At 34.4% G+C, this 21,221-nt stretch overlaps 1 protein-coding gene across 1 annotated transcript in view; it reads left to right on the top strand.

Annotated features, from left to right (window-relative positions):
- The window catches only part of Usp5 (ubiquitin specific protease 5), a 68,218-nt gene that overhangs the window by 10,953 nt on the left and 36,044 nt on the right, over positions 1–21,221 (top strand). Inside the window, exons 3-4 of the mRNA XM_072540381.1 lie at positions 5,901–6,083; positions 18,914–19,328. Of these exons, the coding sequence (XP_072396482.1) occupies positions 5,901–6,083; positions 18,914–19,328 (598 nt within the window). The remainder of the gene's footprint in view (positions 1–5,900; positions 6,084–18,913; positions 19,329–21,221) is intronic.

Below are 21,221 nucleotides of genomic sequence, written 5' to 3'. Positions count from 1 at the left end.
CTATAGTTCCTACAGTCTCTTGTGTTTCCTTTCTCGTATATAGGTATAATTACTGCATTTGTCCATTCTCTGAGTATTACTTTTCTCTTCCATATTAGGTTATATATGTATAACAATTTTTATTTTGCTTTTACTCCTATATATTTCATTTTTTCTGGTGCTACTTCATCGCTTCCTGGTGCTTTTCCAATCTTTATCTTTCTTATTGCTTCTTCCAGTTCTTCTTTTTCTATAGTTTCTGGATTTTCCGTGTTTCTCATGGATACTCTCCTGTTGTGGCTTTCCTTCTCCATTGTATTCGCTTGATTTCCATTCAGTATCAGCTGAAAATGTTCCCTCCATCTTTCCATTATTGTCTTATCGTCGTTTATTATTGTTCCTTCCTTGTTCATTATTTGTTTCAGTTTCGTTTCTTTGTTGCTTCTTAGGTTTTTCAGTGTTCTGTAAAATAATTTTACGTTTTCTGTGCTGTTTTCTTCCATTTTTTCCCCGAATTTTTCCCAACTTTTCTTTTTCTCTTTCTTAACTATCTCTTTAACTTTTGTTCTTTGTCTCTTATAATTTTTATATTTTTGTTGTGTTTTGTCTTGGATGTATTCTTTCCATAATTTCTTCTTTTCTTTTATTTCTCTTTTCACTTCATCGTTCCACCAAAATGTTCGTTTCCCTCTGTTGTTATTTCTTGTGGTTCCACATATTGATTTAGCTGTTTTTATCATCGCATTTTTAAATTTTCCCCATTCTTCTTCTATTGTTTCTGTTATTTCATGTTCATTGTCCATCTCTTTCTCTAGTCCTTCTGAGTATCTTATTCTCTTTGTTTCTTCCCTTCGTTTATAAATTTTTATTATTTCTTTGTGTTTTCTGTTTATGTTCTCATTTCTTTTTATTTCTGTTCTTTTGCTTTTGAATGTGGTTTCTAGTAGATAGTGGTCACTACCAATTTCATAACTCCTTTTTACCCTTACTTCTCTTATCCAGTTCTTCTCTGTTTTTTGCACTATAGTATAGTCTATAATTGATTGTTCGTCTCTTGATTTGACTTCTCTTGTGATCTTGTGTATCCTTTTATGTTGGAAGTGTGTGTTCATAATCACCAGGTTATTGTCTAGACAGAATTCGAGTAGTAATTTTCCATTTTTGTTTAGTTTGTCCTCCCCATAAGGTCCGATGACATTGTTCCATTTTTCTGTTTCTTTCCCCACTCTACTGTTCATGTCTCCTGTGATCACAATTTTCTCTGTACAATCATTTGTCCCAGAATTCATTCTTTTCGTTTTTTGTTGCGTCTTCATCTGATCCATAACATATGATTAGGTTTGTATTGGTTTCCTCTGTATCCATATCTATGTCTACTCTTAGTATACGTTCGTTGTAATATATCCAATTTTTTATTTTGTTGATACTCTCCTTCTTTATCATGCACGCTACTCCTGCCTGAGCTCTCTTCGTTTCTTCCACTTCACTGTATATTAGTAACATTCCGTTTTCTAATATTATTGATCCTTTTCCCTTTTTCTTTGTCTCTGTTATAACTACTATTTCAATGTTCTTATCTCTAATTTCTTCCCCCAGTTCTATTTCCTTCCCATTTATACCCCTCACATTCCATGATGCCATTTTCCAAATTGTTTTGTTCTTTTCTGTGTTTAAGTTGTACTTCAATTTGTTTTTACTTCCGTTTGTGTTATTATCTTTAGATCTGCTCATGTCCCTGTTCTGTGCCTGTTTTGTTTCTCGGTCCGTCATTGTGTTTTCTTCAGCTAGTTTTTTGAACCAGTTGGTTCTGTATTGTATGTTATTTTTTCTATCCGGCTTGTTTTTTGATTCCATTTCCACTTAATGCCTTCAATAACTATGAAACCATATCCAATTTTTGTCCTTTTCCCATTAGTCTTTTCATCTGCTGCTATCTTCCTAAGATTTTTTTGTATCTCTATCTCTTTTAATGTTAGGTCACATTCTATATATACTCTATGTTGCTTATAGTTTATTAGTTTACCCTTGGCTTTCAGTATTTTCATTTTATCTTCGAATGTTTTACATTCGATAACACACATTGTTTCATTTATCTTTTGTACCCTATTTATTTCTGATTTTACTCCCATTTTTGTTTCTATGAAGTTCTCCAGTTGCTCTACTTCTATTGTGTCTATTGGTAAGCCTCTCATTATTAGGTTATTTTTCTTCTTTTCTTTCTGACATGCTTCCAAGGCTATTTCTATTTTATCTATTTTTTGTTTCATCGTTGTCATTTCTTTCTTTAGATTTTCATTTTCTCTTATTATTTCTTTCATTTGCAATTTGTATTTACTATTTTCCTTCCTAATTTCTTTTAGTTCCTCAATCATATTACCCATTGTATTTTTTATCTCTTCCAGATCCCTGTTTTTCTTTTTATTATCGCTTGCTATTTCTCTCATTAGTTCCATCATTTCGTTCTGACTGCTGGTTTCATTCGTTATTGGTTTCGACCTGTCTGGCGTTCGGCTCACTTTTCTGCTCCTGCTAAATATGTCTATCTCCTCTTTGCTTTTTCTTTTACCATCTTCATCAACCTTACCATCCGCCATCTTTCTTCTTATTCAAATAATTAAAGTATTTATAAATATAAATATTATAAGTAACGGTTACGGATCTCAACTCGTTTCGACCACTCAGAAGTTTCACTTTTATCCGTAGGGCAATTAAAACTAACTATTAATTTAATACAGTTCAAAATCAGATAACTGATTATTTACTTACATAAAGGTCCTTTTTAAATACACTTTACACTAATTTGCATGCAGATTACACTGGAAACCACCCAAAATTGGAATTTAATTTCGGAGCGACATTACACACGTCCAACTAGTCTGACCGCCAAACACTCTTCACCTTTATCTTAAGTGGTTTATAAAAAACTTAATAGCACTTTGACAAATAATGACTCGCACTGCACTTTGACAACTAATAATAAATAAATTCGTAGTTACGTCTTAACGTTGTCATTAAGTTCAAAGCATACTTGTTTTGCAAAAAATTTAATAGAGGCATCATAAACAAAATACGTTTACTTCGAAAACGGTGTACTTTTTTTATGTGAAAGAAGACTAGGTATCTTTTTTGTGTAGAATTGAACGTTAATTCATGTTTTTGAAGTTATACTTCTTTAGATGCAATTGGGAAAAATGTTGAGAATGAATTTAAAAAAAAAATGACAGTATGAAGTACCTACGCGCTCAACAGCAGTATAAAGTTAAAGTCCATTCGCTTAGCTCGGGCATACTTTGACAAATTCATAGCTGGAAACCTACAACACAAAAGTTCCTATCTCACAGTATTAACAGCTTAAATAAACTTTTATTACAAAATTCTTTCATTGAAAAAAGGAGAATTATTATAAATAGTGGTAGTGTATATTAAACCCATAAAATTTTGGGTCGTATATATTTAAAAAATATATTTCAGTTGTTATAATTATTTAACATATTCCAGTAAGTATTTGTATTAATGACGCTTATAATTTTATTATTTGTTATGCTACATCAGATGGTGTAAATAAATAAACATTGATTGTCGGTAATTCCTTAAAGCGTCTTCCCACGATCGGCGATATTGCGGAAAAGCGCGGACCAGCTCTCACCGACGCACCGTGGGAAATGTCGTCCGTGGTAGCACAGACACGTCTGTCGTCGTCTGTGCTGGTGCGTCGTGCATCCTATCCATCGAGAGTCGGTAACATCAAAGGTGCGGTACATGCCCGTGCGACACGCCGAGCGCGTCCGTGTTTGAACAGACAAGTGCAAGTCAGAAGTTGTTCATTCGCTGACACAAGTAGTTGTCAAAGTTGTTTTGCAAGTTTTTTTTATAATTTTTTTGCTAAAAAATGGAATGGACAAACGAAGTTATTTTTGATTTTTTAAATTTGTATCAAAATGAACCAAGCTTATGGAATTAAACGGCGCCAGAGCATAAGAACCGGAACGATAATATATACGATGCATGGAACCGAATAAAAAATCAATTAAAGAATAGTACTATTTCGATTAAAGACTTAAAAAAAAGAGTTAAATTTTTTGAAATAAAGTTAAATCAAACAGTACTGTCACGGACCTACACAGACTGTCACGGACCGTAGGAAGAGCTCTGTCTGCGGTGCGTTGCCGTCCGTGCTCATCGGCTGTGCGCGATGATCTGTAGAATCGCCGATCGTGGGAAGCCGCTATTAAGTTCTATTTTATTTACGTTTATTTACATTAATATTGGATATGAACACGTGTGCTTGATTGTATAGTAATTTCCAGCCACTTTTAGTCTGTCAAAAAGTAACTAACTTCGCAAAAAAATAATTACTAAATTCACGAGACAGTTCAGACTGGGAATAGCGAATCGACTATAGTTGCTAAATCTTTGAAGTTACGTATGTATCAGTGCAATAAAGTGTGAAAAAAAATATATTCTATAATTTTTGTGTGTTTGAATTTGTCTTCGTCGGAAATGGAATAATAGATATTATAATATGATAAAAAGACGATTAAAAGGCATTCTTAATATTATTTGTAGATATAATCTGTCAAAATAATTCATTTTAGTATCAATTTTACGGCCATAGCACACTGGCTTACACCAGTTGTCACTCGAAAACAGGAGCCAAGCAGTGTCGACCGTCGACCGGGGTCAAGCTTTGGATGCTTGACCGCTTAGGAACGTCATGTTATTGTCTTGCTTACTTTTTTTTTCGGTATTATTTAAGAAAATTTTTAGGAAACTTGTAAGTATTAAAATTAGATTAATATTTAAATAAAACACAAATAAACTGTTTAAAATATATTTATTTCATTGAGATCATATTATAATAGAAGTATAACTTATACATATTCTTTTTTTTATAATACCTAGTAGACTCGCACTGCACTTTTACTTTGACAACAAATAGTAAACAAATTCGTACTTACGCCTTGACTTTGCCATTAAGTTAACAGCATAACTAGGTATCTGCTTGTTTTGTAAAAATTAAATACAGACACGCCTATGATTAATAAAATACGTTTATTTCGAAAACGGTGTATTTTTCTGATTTGAAACAAGAATACCTTTTTTGTGTAGAACTGAATGTTATTTCATGTTTTTTTCCTAGAATGTTTATACAGGGCGGACAAAAAAATTATGTCCATATTAATGAACCAATGTAAAACTAATATCATTTTCATATTAAGCATACTAAATAATAGCAAGATACCAAATTTCACTTAAATCGGTTGAATAGTTTTCAATATATCCCCAAAAATAATATAAAGAAATATTAATGAATCACCATGTAGAACAAAAACTAGCAATATTTTTCCTAAGCAATTTGAGCTCAAACGCTTTATTTTGATGTCAGCTATCACCCATTAGCATATTTCCAATTAATTAGGGGACACCCTGTACATGTATGTATGTATGTTGTATGTATTGAAAAGCTTGTTTATGTTTTTGAATAATGTAGATATTATACAAATTATCAATTAAAATAATTTTTACTTCCTTTAGTCTTTATTTTGTCTAGCACCCCTTTATCATTACTCCAATTTTTGGGCTACTTTTTCACGTCTGTACTATATATCCACAGTTGGTTGAGGTGTTTGAACATAATTTAATAGTCCCAACTAACATTATGCTCCTATCTGTTAGACTTCCTCCCATCATGTGTTGTTAAGCTACATTGAAAGAGCTAAAACTGTTAAAGTAACATTCAGTCAGAGATCCCAAGGAAATTGTATTTTACTTTTGAAAAATAATTTACCACGGTTATTGTCATCGTTTGCATGTGAATTATGAAATTCATACAAATAAATGAATTTTTTCTTTTGTTTACCAGAAGAAAATTATCCCATCTAGTGTAAATAAGATATAAAAAATCTATTATCATTTTAAAGATTCAGTCACCACCACAGGGAGATGGTCCAGAAAAGAAAATCACCCGATTAGCAATTGGCGTTGAAGGAGGATTTGATCCAGAATCGAGCAAACAGAAATTCGAGTACAAAGATAATTACAGCATTGTAGTGCTGCCAAGCTTTACTACTTTTGAGTGGCCAGATGATAATCTTCCAGAACTGGTAAGCATTTTTTATTTAATAATTTAAAAAGTTACAAAACTTCTATTGGGACGTAAAATCCAATCTATCTTTTATCTCTATTGGGACATATTTCTAGGTGTATTGAATATTACATATTGATGTTCAATGCAAGCAAGTAAGCTTTTCAGATTTAAAAGAAATATCCATTCAAATTAAGCAGCATATTTTAACCAATCTTTAAATACCAGGCTGATAAATATTTTTGCTCTTTATGGGACCATGCCATATAGCTATGTGTATCTATTAAACTGATGCCCCTTTAATGACTGTTTCAATGGACCAAACATATGGTAATTGTATCAAGATAAGGCTAATGTTCTTACTACTTCATATACTGTCATGCAGAATAATGCCACCAGTTGTGACCTTTCCCAAATGTTTATGTCTGAAAAATAGTCACCATGATTTTTTATGACACTAATGTTTACATTCTGAGTCATAGTGATAATTTTTTTTCGCATAAATTGTTTTATTTCACTTGGTGCTTATGAGTTATGCTCCATCGTTTTCTCCAGATCTTTTAATTCTTCCTCAAATATTTAGGTTTGCATTTTGGGGTAGCACGATCATTTAAGTTTTTCATGACTTCCTTCCTTTGCAAATTTACACCCAATTGGTCAGTTAAGAGTTCTTTTTTTATTCCGGAAGCCATCTATTATAGACGGCCGTACTGTAGCCAATTGACTTGTAGTACATCTTTCAAGGTGAAAGTCTTTGCACCTTAAACCTGGCATTTTTTTGACCACCATATCAAATGCCACCCTCAAGGTGCAATGCATGTATTAGCTCTAAAATTACCACAGTTATCCAAGTAAATGTAGGTACTACCTAAGGAACCATAACTGATTTAATGAGCCTTTCACGGTTTCACATTAATTTAGCTTGTACTGAGACATGCATGGCTTAATCTTTGAGACAAGCATATGACTACCGGCAGGATCAACCAGGGAGCGGTTGTATTAACTACTCGAAAAAGAACGAAATAGATCATAGCTAATCAATCTCCTCTAGTTTTTAATAAGAAAAAGAAAAACTTATCCTAATCTATCATAATTCTTTTTCGTTTGCCTGTTTATTTACGTTTGGAGAGATATACTTTCTAACGGCACGCGTACGAAAAAAATTATATGAGAAAATAGTTACATACATTGTAGTCTATATTTATATGTCCGGATGACTTTATAACTAAAAAGGTCCATTTAGATTATTCCATAATTTTCAGAATGATTTAAGTGGATCTACGTGGCTGTATAATAAGAAAGATAGAAGGATGGAATACTTTAACCAGGCACTTAATATAGAGAAAAAAGAAGAAAACTTGGAAGACGAAAGATATGAGGTAAGGGGAACGGACGAAAGGGAAGAGGAACCACCAACCATTCTTGAAGTTAAAGACGCAGTTAAAAAACTAGCCAGAAACAAATCACCCGCAATAGATAAACTATATAAAGAAGGTGGCCATGATACCATAATGGCATTACAGCAGCTTATAAAAGAAATATGGACACAGAAATCCCTAAATGCAGCATATAAAATGTTTTTCACAGTACTATGTCATTGTATGGCACCATATGCAGAACGAATAGTAGGAAAGTACCAGGCTGGTTTCAGAGGTGGTAAATCGACGATTCATCAGATTGCAACCCTGAAATAAATTTTGGAAAAAGCACTGGAATATGGCATTCATACTCATCACATATTTATAGCCTACAAAGCAGCTACGACTCTGTGAATAGAAGAGCAAAGCAATGAAAGGGCTAGGAATGCCAAATCAGTTGGTAAATTTAACAAAATTAACTCTTGAAAAAGTTGAATTTAGAGTATGAATTCAGGGGGAACTGTCTGAACCCTTTAAAACAAATAACGGGCTGCGACAGGAGACCCTCTCTCCTGTGTACTGTTCAATCTGGCTGTGGAAAAAGTAATACGTATGTCACAAATCACAACCACTGATTCAATATATAAAAAACGCTGTATGAGAGTCGTATGTAGCATTAAAAGAATCAGCTACAAAAATGGGTTTAATAATAAACACCAACAAAACGAAGTATATGAAAATAAGCACGCAACCACAAATCTTACGACCACTTGATATAGAAAACGACGTCATCGAAGTAGTGAACGAATTTGTATACCTGGGAGCGCTCCTTAGCACTAAAAATAATAATACCGCAGAGATAAACCGCAGAATTTGCACTGCCAACAAATGCTACTTTGGGCTCTATCTCCTTCTTAAATCCACAATAATTATATCGAGAACTACAAAAATAAAATTCTACAAAACAATAATACGCCCAGTCCTAACATATGGTTCAGAGACCTGGACTCTAACAAAAAATAATGAAAACATGCTAGGATGTTTCGAAAGAAAAGTACTAAGGCGAATCTATGGGGCAGTGAATGACAATCGAGTGTGGAGAAGACGATAGAACTTTATGGAATATACCAGGAACCTGATATCGTAAAATATATTAAGATAAGACGTCTGAGATGGATAGGGCATGTAACGCGGATGGAACAAAATGACCCAGCTAGAAAAACACTCCTTGATAGACCCATTGCTCAGAGAAGAAGAGGAAGACCCAGAACAAGGTACCTTGATAACATCGATGAAGACATGAGAAATATGGGAATACGTGCTTGGCGGAGAAAGGCGATGGATAGGGACGTTTGTTTTGATTATTCCTTCTTTTAGACACATCGCCCTTGTGATTGCTTTTTAGGTTTCGAATGCCGCCTCTATCGAAAAATGCAGCTAGCATCACCTCTTGTACGAGATGGTGCATTGTCGTTTCCACAGAGAACCCTGCTCTATACGCATATTGTCCGTGTATCTGGCTTTCAACCAATACACCATCTTTAAGGTGCCTACCGAGCGGTTTTTCTAGATTTTTCAACCTTTTTGGCGTCAAGGACTAAACTTTCCTCTTCGACTTTGTTTTGTTTTGGTGTAAAAGCCACCCTTATGAGCCTCAATACTTTTGATATATACCGCCCTAAGCTGGCCTGTAGTATCATACAAATCCTTTTGTAAAAACGGTCATTTCCCTTCTGCATAAGTATTGGATAAATCTCGTTCGGATCTGGTGATATATATGGCTCAAATGAGTTTATTGTCCATTTGATTTTGAACTGATCTACCGCTTTTTTGAACATGACACTTCATCTGAAACATGCCATTTTTAACAGTTTTAACCACGTGTCATCGCCACTGTTATATTAATTATCTCCTTTTGTTGGGCAGTTACGAAATTTGGTTTGTTTTCTAAATTTCTTATATCTAAATCATATTTCATAGCAAACTGAAGTAATGATTCACCATCTAACGCACCATCTGATCCAGGTCAGATGGTGCGTATTGGCATCACAGCTGATGGTCAGTTGCAGTCCGTTTATTCTGCAATCTCTCACTAGCTATTCCATCTTCCTTGGTTGGTTTTGATTGTTCATCATCATATGGAAGGTATGTTGATGTTGTCATATGGAAGTATAAAGGAGAATTATCTCCTTTATACTCTGTCTCTCTGTGACTTTTATCTTTATCGTTTTTAAATCCCTGGAACAGAAATTCATCAACGCCGGTACTGTTTGACCATTATAATACAGGTCCCCGAAACTTTCGCAGATCCGCTATATATAAGCTATCTGCTAATTCCAGATAGACCTCTTATTTCGCCCTATTAAACCCGGCACTCTTGTATTAAAGCTATGCCGAACCTTGTCATAGCAACAGTAAGTTCTGCCAAAGCTGTCTTACCGTGTTGGAAGTTCTCCTGCAGGTTTCTGGTTGGAGACAATTTGAAAATGTCTCATTTTCCATTTTACCGGGATTTTACAGAAAATTGAAGGGGTCTCTGATTGGCCTTCAGATTTGAACAACTTATTTTTTATCATAAATAATAAGGGTACAAAATTTCAGAAAAATTTGAATGCGTTTTAACTTTGCTTACCTACTTGGTTCTTTTGGAAACTAAACCAAAATCAATGTAAATCTACAAGTTCACTTCCTTATGGCTCCAGCTCATGAACGTATCATCCACATAAACTAACCAGCACGTGCCAATAACGCACAAATTCGAAAAGTAATCTCAATCAGGAAAAAAAAAATCCAACCATGCCGTTTCGACAGACATTATCTCTGAATTAGTTTTCTTGTGGCATGTTTAAGTTATGGGCCGATGACGTAGATGCAGTAGCATAATCACAACATTAGAAATTAAGGATATTTTCTCGAGCTTTGAAGAAGCTGCATTAAACATCGGTCTAAAAATAAATGAAGACAAAACAAAATACATGGTCGTCTCAAAACAAGAACGACGGCGAATAAGGCAAAACATTACTATAAATGATCACAACTTCGAAGTGGTTAAAGAATTTAAATATCTAGGAGCAACAATCACAAATGACAACAAATTAGATCGAGAAGTTGAAACGAGAATAATGGCAGGAAACAGATCTTTCTTTGCAATGCAACATCTAATGAAGTCATAACTTCTTTCACGAGATACAAAAATCCGGATATATAAGACCATAATACGACCAGCAGTCGCGTATGGAAGCGAAACATGGACGCTAACAAAAAGAGAAATAAATAAATTGCTGGTGTGGGGACGTAAAATTCTTCGAATGATATATGACCCTTGCAGAGACAGTGTGACAAACGAATGGAGGGGCAGATACAATAACGAGTTAGAGTCTCTATTCGGAAAAGAAAATCTAGTCAGATATGTAAAGGCCAATAGACTCAGATGGGCAGGGCATGTGATACGCAGTAACGAAAATCGCCTTATAAACAATGTGTTCTGGGAAAGGCCAGAGGGAAGAAGGTCTGTAGGGCGGCCTAGAAAAAGGTGGAAAGATGCAGTCAAAGATCTAGAGAAAATGAGAGTGCGACAATGGGAATTACTGGCACAGGACCGACAAACATGAAAGGCAATAGTAAACGCGGCAAAAACCCACGAAGAGTTGTAGCGCCATTGATGATGATGATGATGTTTAAGTTAAATTTGACGTTTTGATTTGCAATTCGGAAATCGTTTAAATCGTTTTCAAAACTTCTAATATAAAATTATGATTGATCTTAATCTGGAAAGAAACATCAAAACAAAAGTACATTACGATCAATAATTACGGTTTAATCCCGTATAAAATAATATTTGGACATTGTCTCCTATGATAACGTCGGCGAAGACACAGACGTTTCATCAGGACAAATTTCCGATAATGGAACTTTTTAGTTCTGCCTTTATTATGTAATTCTTATTGTTGCTTGATGAAAATCATTATATCCGTAGTCCGCCACTCATCTTCCAACGCCGCAATACGATTTTGTCGAATGCTACAAAATTGAACGTAATTTGATCGTGTATTTGCACCATTCGACCAAATGTGCGCGATTTGACGGCAGGCAAACAAGTCAGTCTGCAGCAGTACGACAGAGTTGGTTGGATCGGAAATTTGATCGTGATAACGACAAAATCGTATGACTGCAAAAAAATCATTTGCTGGTAAATTTCGAATACGGCTTATGTCTAGAGGTTTTAAGAGATTTCTTTGACATTTATAAAAGACAGAGTGTCTTTGAAAAATAAAATCGACATATCATGATAAAACCGCTAGAAAAAAAAAGCTGTGAATATTTTGGTTGCTAAATTTCAAGAAGTGAAAGCTAATACTAATGAAGAGTTGATAAAAAAGAAAATTAATAATTTTCGAACATGTTACAAAAGGGAATTAAAATTATCTGGATATCATCGCAATTCTTTAAATAAATGTACGTGACAGTATGTATGTCTTTTCAGCAACCAATCTTTGCACCACCACCTACGTTTCTTGTATTTTTTTCGTTTATACAAAGAGCAAGAGCCGCTAAAAGTATATCGTTATCTGACATGTTTCTGATTTGAAAGTAAAACTGGTACTGCAAAGTCAATTTTTGATTTTCAACATTATTGTACTGCAATTGCATTCGACAAAATCGTACTGCGCCGTTGGAACGTTAGTGGCGGGCTTAATGTTTTCCGATCTAATGAGCATTATATAATCATTGTTTCTAAGGTCTAAAATCCTGTAGCTATAAAAAGACTTCTCAATGCATTAACGAAATATTACATTTTTTGTTTTCTTTAATGCCATTATATTACATGCCTTATTTATCATTGCTCTATTATAGTGACTGTAATATTTCCGCATTGCTGAGTTAGTCATATTATTAATAATATGGGTGCACCTTATCTCAAATTTCAAGAATTATATCTTAAGCAAGAATTGATTATTACATAATAATATATTTTAGCATAGGGGAGACTACATAGTACACAGTGAAACAAAAAAAAATTTGAGTTTATAGAAGTTATTTTTGAATTACTTAAAAGGAAAATTTTCAAAACGGTATGTTACACTAACTCTTTCTTTACATTCTAAGAACGAAAAACGCTAAAAATTCACATAATGAAAAAAAAAATAAAGCTTAAAGAAAAAATACCGAAAATTGTTTCACTGTGTACCAGAATCGGTACACAGGGAATCATATTATATCTAGTGTCTTAAGAAAATGTTTTGACATTGGCAGTAAAGCCGTTATCGAACATCTAACGATCCTAAGTCAATATTAAATTTGTAATAACCTGCCAAGCGTTGATTTTTCATGGAAACGAGTTGAGGTAAAACCATTTTTATATCAGCTTTATTCACTAGAGCTAACTCAGGCTGTGGAGGAAAGCGAAAAGAACTACCCATTTTCTCACATTCTCGTAAATATGAAATTTCCATAATCATTTTGGCCATTACATAGGTAAGTAGCTTTCCAACGTAGTGGACCTTTATAGGAAAACGTACCAACACGAAATCTTCCTTATTAGCACTTCCAAAATAATCAGATTCTTCATCAGGTTGTTCACGAATCCAATTATCATCATCTTCTGAGGAGTCGGCTAGTTGGATATCACTTTCTTCACTGAAGTCAGACTGTTTTTTGTCGTTTAATTAATTTGGTTGTTGTAGGGAATTCCTTAAACGTTCTTTAATATTTTTGTTAATTAGTGCTTTCCCTTTTCCTCTTTATTTCTCTATTAACGCATCTTTCTCGGGTTTGTCCGTAATAATTTTACCTTTACCTCGCTTTCTAGGTTTCCGGTTAGCTTTACGAGGTGGTGCTTTTGGGTACCCTCTGAAGTCTTTTGGACCAGCCAATGTGGGAAGTTTATTATCCATAGCTGTTTCTAACCAAAATCCTATGTAATATGGTCCAGGTTCACTTTTTTCTGGAATAATCTCGTTCTGTAGTGTTGGGAAATTCTCGAGAATGAAAAATCAGAGAATATTCTCGATATATAGAATTTTCTGAGAATGAATCCTATGACGAGCTTAGGGATATTGTTAAAGATGAAATAGGATATTAAGAATCATGAAATTATATACAAAATTATGAGACAAAACAACAGTGTTCTTTATATATAAAAAATACAAAAACAACAGAAATCATAAAATTTATTTGATAAAAAAATTAAATTTTCTTCTTAACAATAAATAATGGTTGTAGTGATCTAATCTGAAAAAGATGAGGCTTTAGATTTAGAATCTATTTCTATCATTAGCTTGTCCTGGTCATCTACATTCTGAATTTCAATGTATTGATGAGAAGTTGTGGGATTTTGTTTTTCACGGGTCGCCAGCTCTAGTGATGGATTGGTCTACGTCTAACAATTTTAAATTATGAGCAATAAAAGTTATCTTGCCCGTTCAGCAGTAAGCCGGTTTATTTTAGAGGAGTGGATAAAACCATAAGTACTGAAACTTCTTTCAGTCGCTGCTCTGGATGAAGGCATGCTTAATATATCCACTGCTATTTTAGTCTATTTTGTTCCGAAAATTGATTTTACAACATATAGTTTTCCAAAAAATCTGCCATTATTTCAACCGAGTCATCACCATATTTTAAAGTGGCTAAATTATCTAAGAGGTAGCGGGTAGGAACTCCTTTTGGATAGTCCTATCAGGGAAAGTGAATCAATCCCTGCCTTCCGCAGATTCCAGGTGTTTCCTGACCCGGGAAACTAGTACCTGCTCAGGGTCCCTTGTCCAGGGTTACGGATGAAGCCCACAACGGCATCCAGGGCGGAGAAGAAGATCTTCACAACGGTCTGGAAGGCGGAGGTGGCAGCCCAATGATTTTAGGGCTTATATAAAATCGAGGGGAAGATTGATCTCTAAAGTCCAGAAAGACAGTTAATCTAAAGGATGAAAACCTTAAGACAAATTTCCTGGCCCTCCAGGTTGGAGGTTGGATCATTGAGCTAGCTCAATCAGATCTTAAGTCTATAATAGATTACGTGATAGTTAAACAAAATTCACAAATACTCATTAGAGATATTAGAGCTATGAGAGGAGCAGTATGCGGATCAGATCACCACATGGTCAGGGCAAAAATTGTTTTCCCATATAGATTAAAGGACAGTGTCTCATCAAGCCAAGACGAACAACTTTTAGAAAGAATTGATCTTCCTCAATACAATCTGTAAAGTTTAATTCATGAGAGCACCCGCACACCATATAAGACTCGAATGGACTCCAAACTTGACGAAACACTAACAAATACCAAATACATATATGAGAACATAATATCAAGTATTCATCAAACAGCACAGGAGGTCTTAGGAATCAAACAAAATAAAATTAGTAACAAGCTTTGGTGGAATGAAGACGTCGAAAATGCGGTAACAGAAAAGAAAAGATTATACCGTCTTCTTCAAGTGCCCTGTCCGTTGCGAACGTTGGCTATTAACATGGCAATTCTGATCTTGTTTGCGGCGCTTCTGAATAGTTCGACCGATGTGAGCCCGAACCACTTCCTCAGATTTTGGAGCCACGAGTGTCTTCTCCTGCCTGGCCCTCGCTTACTGTCTATTTTTCCCTGGACAATCAATTGCAGTAGACGATACTTATCGTGTCTCAATATGTGGCCTAGATATTCAAGCTTTCTTTGTTTAATTGTATTCACTGATTATACCATAAGTGGTTGAATACAAAAGATGACGTAGACAAAGACCGATACAATGAAATGAAGAAGAAAACTAGAAAGATAATTATGACCTCCAAAAATGAGATATGGGATAGAAGGTGCAGAGAGATAGAATCTTATATTGGAGGACGACAATGCACTGAGGCGTGGAAGTTTATAAACTCTGTTAAGAAGCCGACTAATCTATTAAATGAGAACAGAGACGAATTTAAAGAAGATATGAATTCATCAAGAATCGAAATTCTGGGAGAGCATATTACCATAGACATCAACATAGTTCAAAAAGCTATAGCAGGGATGAAGAATGGGAAAGCAAGTGGACCAGAGGGAGTAACTACGGAGTTAATAAAGATTGGCTCAGAGAAATTACACAGAATGATCACGGTGATATTTAACGAATATATTAATGGACATCCAACACCAGATGAATGGAAAACAGCATATATGACCCCAATATATAAAAAAGGTGACAGGAGAAATTGTAAAAACTATAGAGGGATATCGGTCACAAGTTCAATGAGTCGACTATACGGTCGAATACTACGGGACCTGATAGAGGAAGATTATCAATCGTCTGAAGAAGAACAAGGAGGATTTAGAGCAGGTCGTTCATGTACAGATAACATCTTCTGTCTTAAACAAATTATAGAAAAGAAAATTGTGACAAATAGAGAGTTACATATGACTTTTGTAGATCTTGAGAAGGCATATGACACAGTCCCGCTAAATAAACTATGGGAAGTCCTGGGCACATCAAACATACATCAAACATTGGTTAGTGCTCTCAAAGATCTATATTATGGTTCAAACTCCCAAATGAAATTCGGAAACCTCTTAGCTGAAAAATTTGCAGTTACTAAGGGTCTCAGACAAGGATGTTGTATCTCTCCGACTCTATTTAAGATTTATATCTCTGCAGCTCTGAAACAATGGAAAAGGAAAGTCAAAGGAATGGGTATACAATTGAACGATCAAGATTACATATATACTTTACAGTTTGCAGATGATCAGGTGGTGATCTCAAATGACAAAGATGACATGGAATACATGCTTAGAAAACTAACTGAAGAATACCAGAAATGGGGATTAAATATCAATTTAGAAAAGACAAAATACTTCTCAATTGGAGCTGAAGCAGAACAACTCGATATCGATGACAATCAAAAAATAAATTAATGCAACGAATATAAATACCTGGGCGTCATCTTCGACCGTAGTGGAAAAGACGAACGAGAAATAGAACATCGAATTGTACAAGCACGAAGAGCTATAGCATGTTTGAACGGAATTCTATGGAGTAAAGAAATATCAAAGAAAAGAAAATGGAACATCTATGAGACAATGGTTAAAACTAGCCTACTTTATGGAGCTGAGACATGGAGAATAACCGAAAAATATAAGAAAAAGGTCGAAGCCACGGAAATGGATGCCATCAGAAGATCGATGAGAATATCAAGAGCCGACAGAATACGGAATGAAGTGATAAAACAACAAATGGGTATAGAGGGCACTATAGTTGAGGATATTGAGAGAAAACAGCTCATATGGTATGGGCATGTGAGCCGAATGGGGGACGAAAGATTGCCTAAAAAAACGATGATGTGGCAACCCCCAGAGAAGAGGAAACGAGGAAGACCACCACAGAGCTGGAACCTGGGAGTTAGGAAAGCGATTAGCGCTCGAAATCTGGACGAAAACCTAACTCAAGACAGAATACAGTGGCGTTTGGGAGTCGGACAACGTCGTAAGACGTTATAAAAAAACCGAATATATATATAAATTATCTATAAACTCAGTTCCCTCAACTTGTTCTTCTCTGCTTAAATAAACACCATTAAACTTAGGATCCAGTATATTCGCTGCCAAATGAATTGAATGTATTGTCATTTGTTTCCCTTTAGAGACAAACATTTTTATTGCTTTTTTTCTTGTTTTCATAATGGACTTACAGATAGATCTTTGTCCATATGATTTTCTAAGTTAAAAAAACACTCAGTTATCTGACTTATTCGAGGCTTATCTGACTCTAATTTAGAAATATAGTCAACAATAGGATTTATTAGATGATATAAGTTTGATATCCTTACTCAAAATACGTCCTCATCCAAAATCAACTTTACAACTCATTTACTGAGAACATCTTCAAAACTCTCACAAACCAAAAACAATTTTAAAGCATACTTTGTATCAAGTAGACTCTTTAAACTATAAATAAGTGATTCCCAACGAGTTTTAACGGGCAGTTTTAAAATAAGTGCTACCTTTGCTTCTCTTTTTTCAAGCTGAATTCTCTTTTAATTTTAAAGTAATTCCAAATATTACTTTTAAGTTTTGTAGTAAATTTTGCTTTACTTCGATCCATTATAAATATTTGCACGTTAGCACCAAAACAATAAATACTGAACCCTAGCTAGTGTTTCGTGGGATTCCCCGGCTACTTCGATTTTGGGGAATTTTATCTAAAATCGCGTCAACGATTCTCCGGCCGGCCAAAGCGAAAAAGCATTTCATGAACGGAGCGGCAAGTAGGTGTTTGTGTTTGGGTTTCAAGAATAATAATGTTTGGGATGCAAAAAATATACTAGGTGAATTTGTAAAAACAATATACATATTTTTTAAATTATAACAATTTGACCCATATCTACCTAGTTTTTATTTTGTTTCTGTTTTTGTAAATATAGAAAATTCTCACCGAAAATTTTCTGCCCGAGTCTATTCTCGCCGAGAATTTTCTGGTCGAGAACATTCTCTTCTTACATCACTATTCTGAAGTTATGCGCCAGATGGTCCAGCACGTTCAATATCTGGTGTAGCCTCTTTACGAAATTGTAAGGTGGTAGACTCAGGTAATTCATAATCGAGGACATCTTCCCCTTTTAGCCTGTCAGATACTTCTGTTGTTAAAACTCTGTGTCATCAAAGATTAGAGAATTAAATGGATAAATTTCACTTTTCTGGAATCCTGAAATTATATTGGAAGGAGTTAAGGATTTTGCATGAACTTTTCCAACACATTCGGCTATTTGGTAAATAGTCACGGGAATTTTAGGATGTCGTAGAAACCAAGAATCAATACAGCATTGTAATGTGCTTAGAATGGTCCAAAGACCGATATATATCCAAGTGCTGCATTTTGTGACTACAGTGTGGTGGTAGGGTTAAAAATAGTCACACCTGCAGCCCGAGCTTTTTCAACAACAGCAACTGATATATGGCTCTTATGATTGTCATATATTAGAAGGTAGAGGTTGTCTATTCTTCTTTATAAGAAGTCAATCATTAAAACTGCGTTTTCTTCATCCTAAAACTACTATTATTGTATTTAAGATTTAACTAAATCCCGCAACACAAAATACCAAATTGTGAATCGAAACGCTTCGGTCTCTTTGTGCAATGCACAAATCCTCACTTTTTTAAATATCGCTTTAATCTCACGGATTTTAAGATCTCTTTCTAACTACAGGGTTACTGTCTACTGTCTGGGTTCAATTTGACTTCCGTACTTGGCACATGCACCCAGCGGCGTAGTGAAAATAAATATGATTAATAAATAAAGTTATATTTTAATGATACTATGATATTTATGAGATTAAAAAAACTGTATTTTAATGAAATTTTATTTGGTGATCACTGCACAAATGAACCAATGGAGAAACCGCTCCTTGACACCATACATTTCGTTTTCTTCATATTAAGTCTATAATGAGTTTTATTATAATAAGTTAGTAGAATATAAGTGATATAATTTAACATCTGAGTGTTTTTTAAATGTTCTTTTCAAATATTTTAGGTTAAATTGTCCGTACAAGCTATCATCGATTTACCTTCAGCAAATAAACTTGCTGAGCTTCAAGCTCTCAGTGGGACCTGGGATGGTGAAGTTCGAGAAATATCCAGACATGCATTAGATCTCAAACAACTCGATAATGGAAAGAAGATTCCTCCGACTGGATGGAAATGCGAAAAATGTGATAAGACTGAGAATTTGTGGTTAAATCTCTCTGATGGAAGTATTCTGTGCGGTAGAAAGTTCTACGATGGTACAGGAGGAAACAATCACGCTGTGGAGCATTATAGCTTGACTAATTATCCTTTGGCTGTAAAATTAGGAACAATTACCAAAGATGGTAAAGCTGATGTTTTCAGCTATAGTGAAGATGATATGGTGGAAGATCCCAATTTAATTCAGCATTTAGCTCATTGGGGTAAGCAATACTGCTATCTAAAGTCATGAACTAGTTTGTGGAGTTTTCTTTTGAATGCTTCTTAATTTTATTGGCTGTTTAAAAGTTTTAAGTCGGTAATTCCAGTAAAAATCAATAAATGCTAATAATTTTCAACAATTGAGGGATTTGGCAGTAAAAAATGATAAGGGGCAATAAAGAAGTTTTAGGTTTTGAAATGTTGAATTTTGAAAAAAATATTATATTTTTCATTAAAAAGTATAAGATTATAAAGCCTGTAAATTTCCTGAGTATGTTGCTAATAAGTAGGCAAAATATGAAAATCCAAATATTTTTTTTACAATGTTTATTTAGAACAATATGTACTGCAACGTAACTTTATTTACCTAAATATTTCAAGTAGTTTAACATAACATGTTAACTGTTGTTGACTTAACATAACTTGGTAGGTGCTACGAGTTTATTTTAAATTTATATATGATTCGTGGTATAAACATCTGGAATCCATTCCAAAAATGATTTTACATCTTTCAGTTTTTCCAGGTCAATACTAAGGTAATGATTATATTTTTAGCAAGTGTAGGAAATTTTTCTTCTGCAGCTGTTGATTTTCCTCTTTTATTCAAGGACATGGAATTAATTATCCCGCTGTATGATCCTGAATATTTTATATTTTTGGGAACTTTTGAAGATAGGCATAATTTCACACTATTTTGTAAAATACCTTTTTTTTTCTAATGGCGCTACATTCCTTTGTGGGTCTTGGTCCCTCTTAATAACGTTCTTCCATTCTGCCCTGTCGTATAATTTTCTTCGTCACAGCCTGATGTTCATAGTTTTCAGATCTTGCTTTACATGGTATATCTATCTTTTACGGGGCCTTCCTCTTGTTCTATTTGCTTGGGGTTTTCATCTTTGGATTACTTTTACAACTCTATTATGGGGAATTATTTCTAAGTGGCCAAGCCAGTATAGTCTTTGTGACTTTACAACTCTAACGATATCTGCTCTCTGCATTAATTCATCCAGCTCATAATTCATTTTTATTCTCCACAAACCATCGCTACAATAGGTTGGTCCAAATATCTTTCTCAATATTTTGCACTTAAATATTCTCAATTGATTTTCATCAGTGGTTGAAAAGATCCACGTTTCACATCTATATGTGACCACTGGCCTAATTACTATTTTGTAGATTCTAAACGTAGACTCATGATTCAGTAACTTTTTACCAGTCTTCAGTAACTTAAGAGAACTTATTACCGCTAAGAATCCGCGTTTGAATTTCTTGACTGACGTTTTTGCTGTCATTTAATATTGAAATCCACAAGGAAAATAATTCCTGTAGCTGGCTGTATACCACGTATAACAAAAGAGGTTAGTCTTTGTATGTGGGTATATTTTATTTTATAAAAACCCTTAAAAGGGCAACATTACAAGCACGAACGTTTTCGGAACAACTGTTCCATCATCAGGTTAAAATGCCTAAAATAAGTATAAACCATTTAGTTACAACAAACGTGGTTTAAAATTTTGACTAAGGTTAAAAACAATAAAATGGTTATACTTACAGGTTAACATGCCTGAGCCACCAAAATATTTGGGTAAAAACCCTTTAAATTGAAAAATGTTACCGAAGAATGTACATGATGTTTATAATATTATATGATGTTTAATATTTTAATTAGATTTTACTTCAGGTAACATACACCCATGCTTAAGTGAGTTCCAGTGTCCGGAGAGTAAACCTCTTCAAACGGACTACGGTTGGCAACTGATTGATGAAATACTCATGAGCGGTGTCAGAAACAAAATGTCAATGAACCATGAAACAGTGTTAGTTAAACATTATATTACTACAGCCAAAAGATTAAAAAACTTTGATGATGTTAAAATGATAACAGTAATCCAGGT

This window comes from Diabrotica undecimpunctata, chromosome 8 (assembly GCF_040954645.1).
Source record: "Diabrotica undecimpunctata isolate CICGRU chromosome 8, icDiaUnde3, whole genome shotgun sequence".
NCBI classification, from domain to species: domain Eukaryota; kingdom Metazoa; phylum Arthropoda; class Insecta; order Coleoptera; family Chrysomelidae; genus Diabrotica; species Diabrotica undecimpunctata.
Note: the sequence above shows the minus strand (reverse complement) of the source record. Positions and strands in the feature narration are given on the sequence as shown.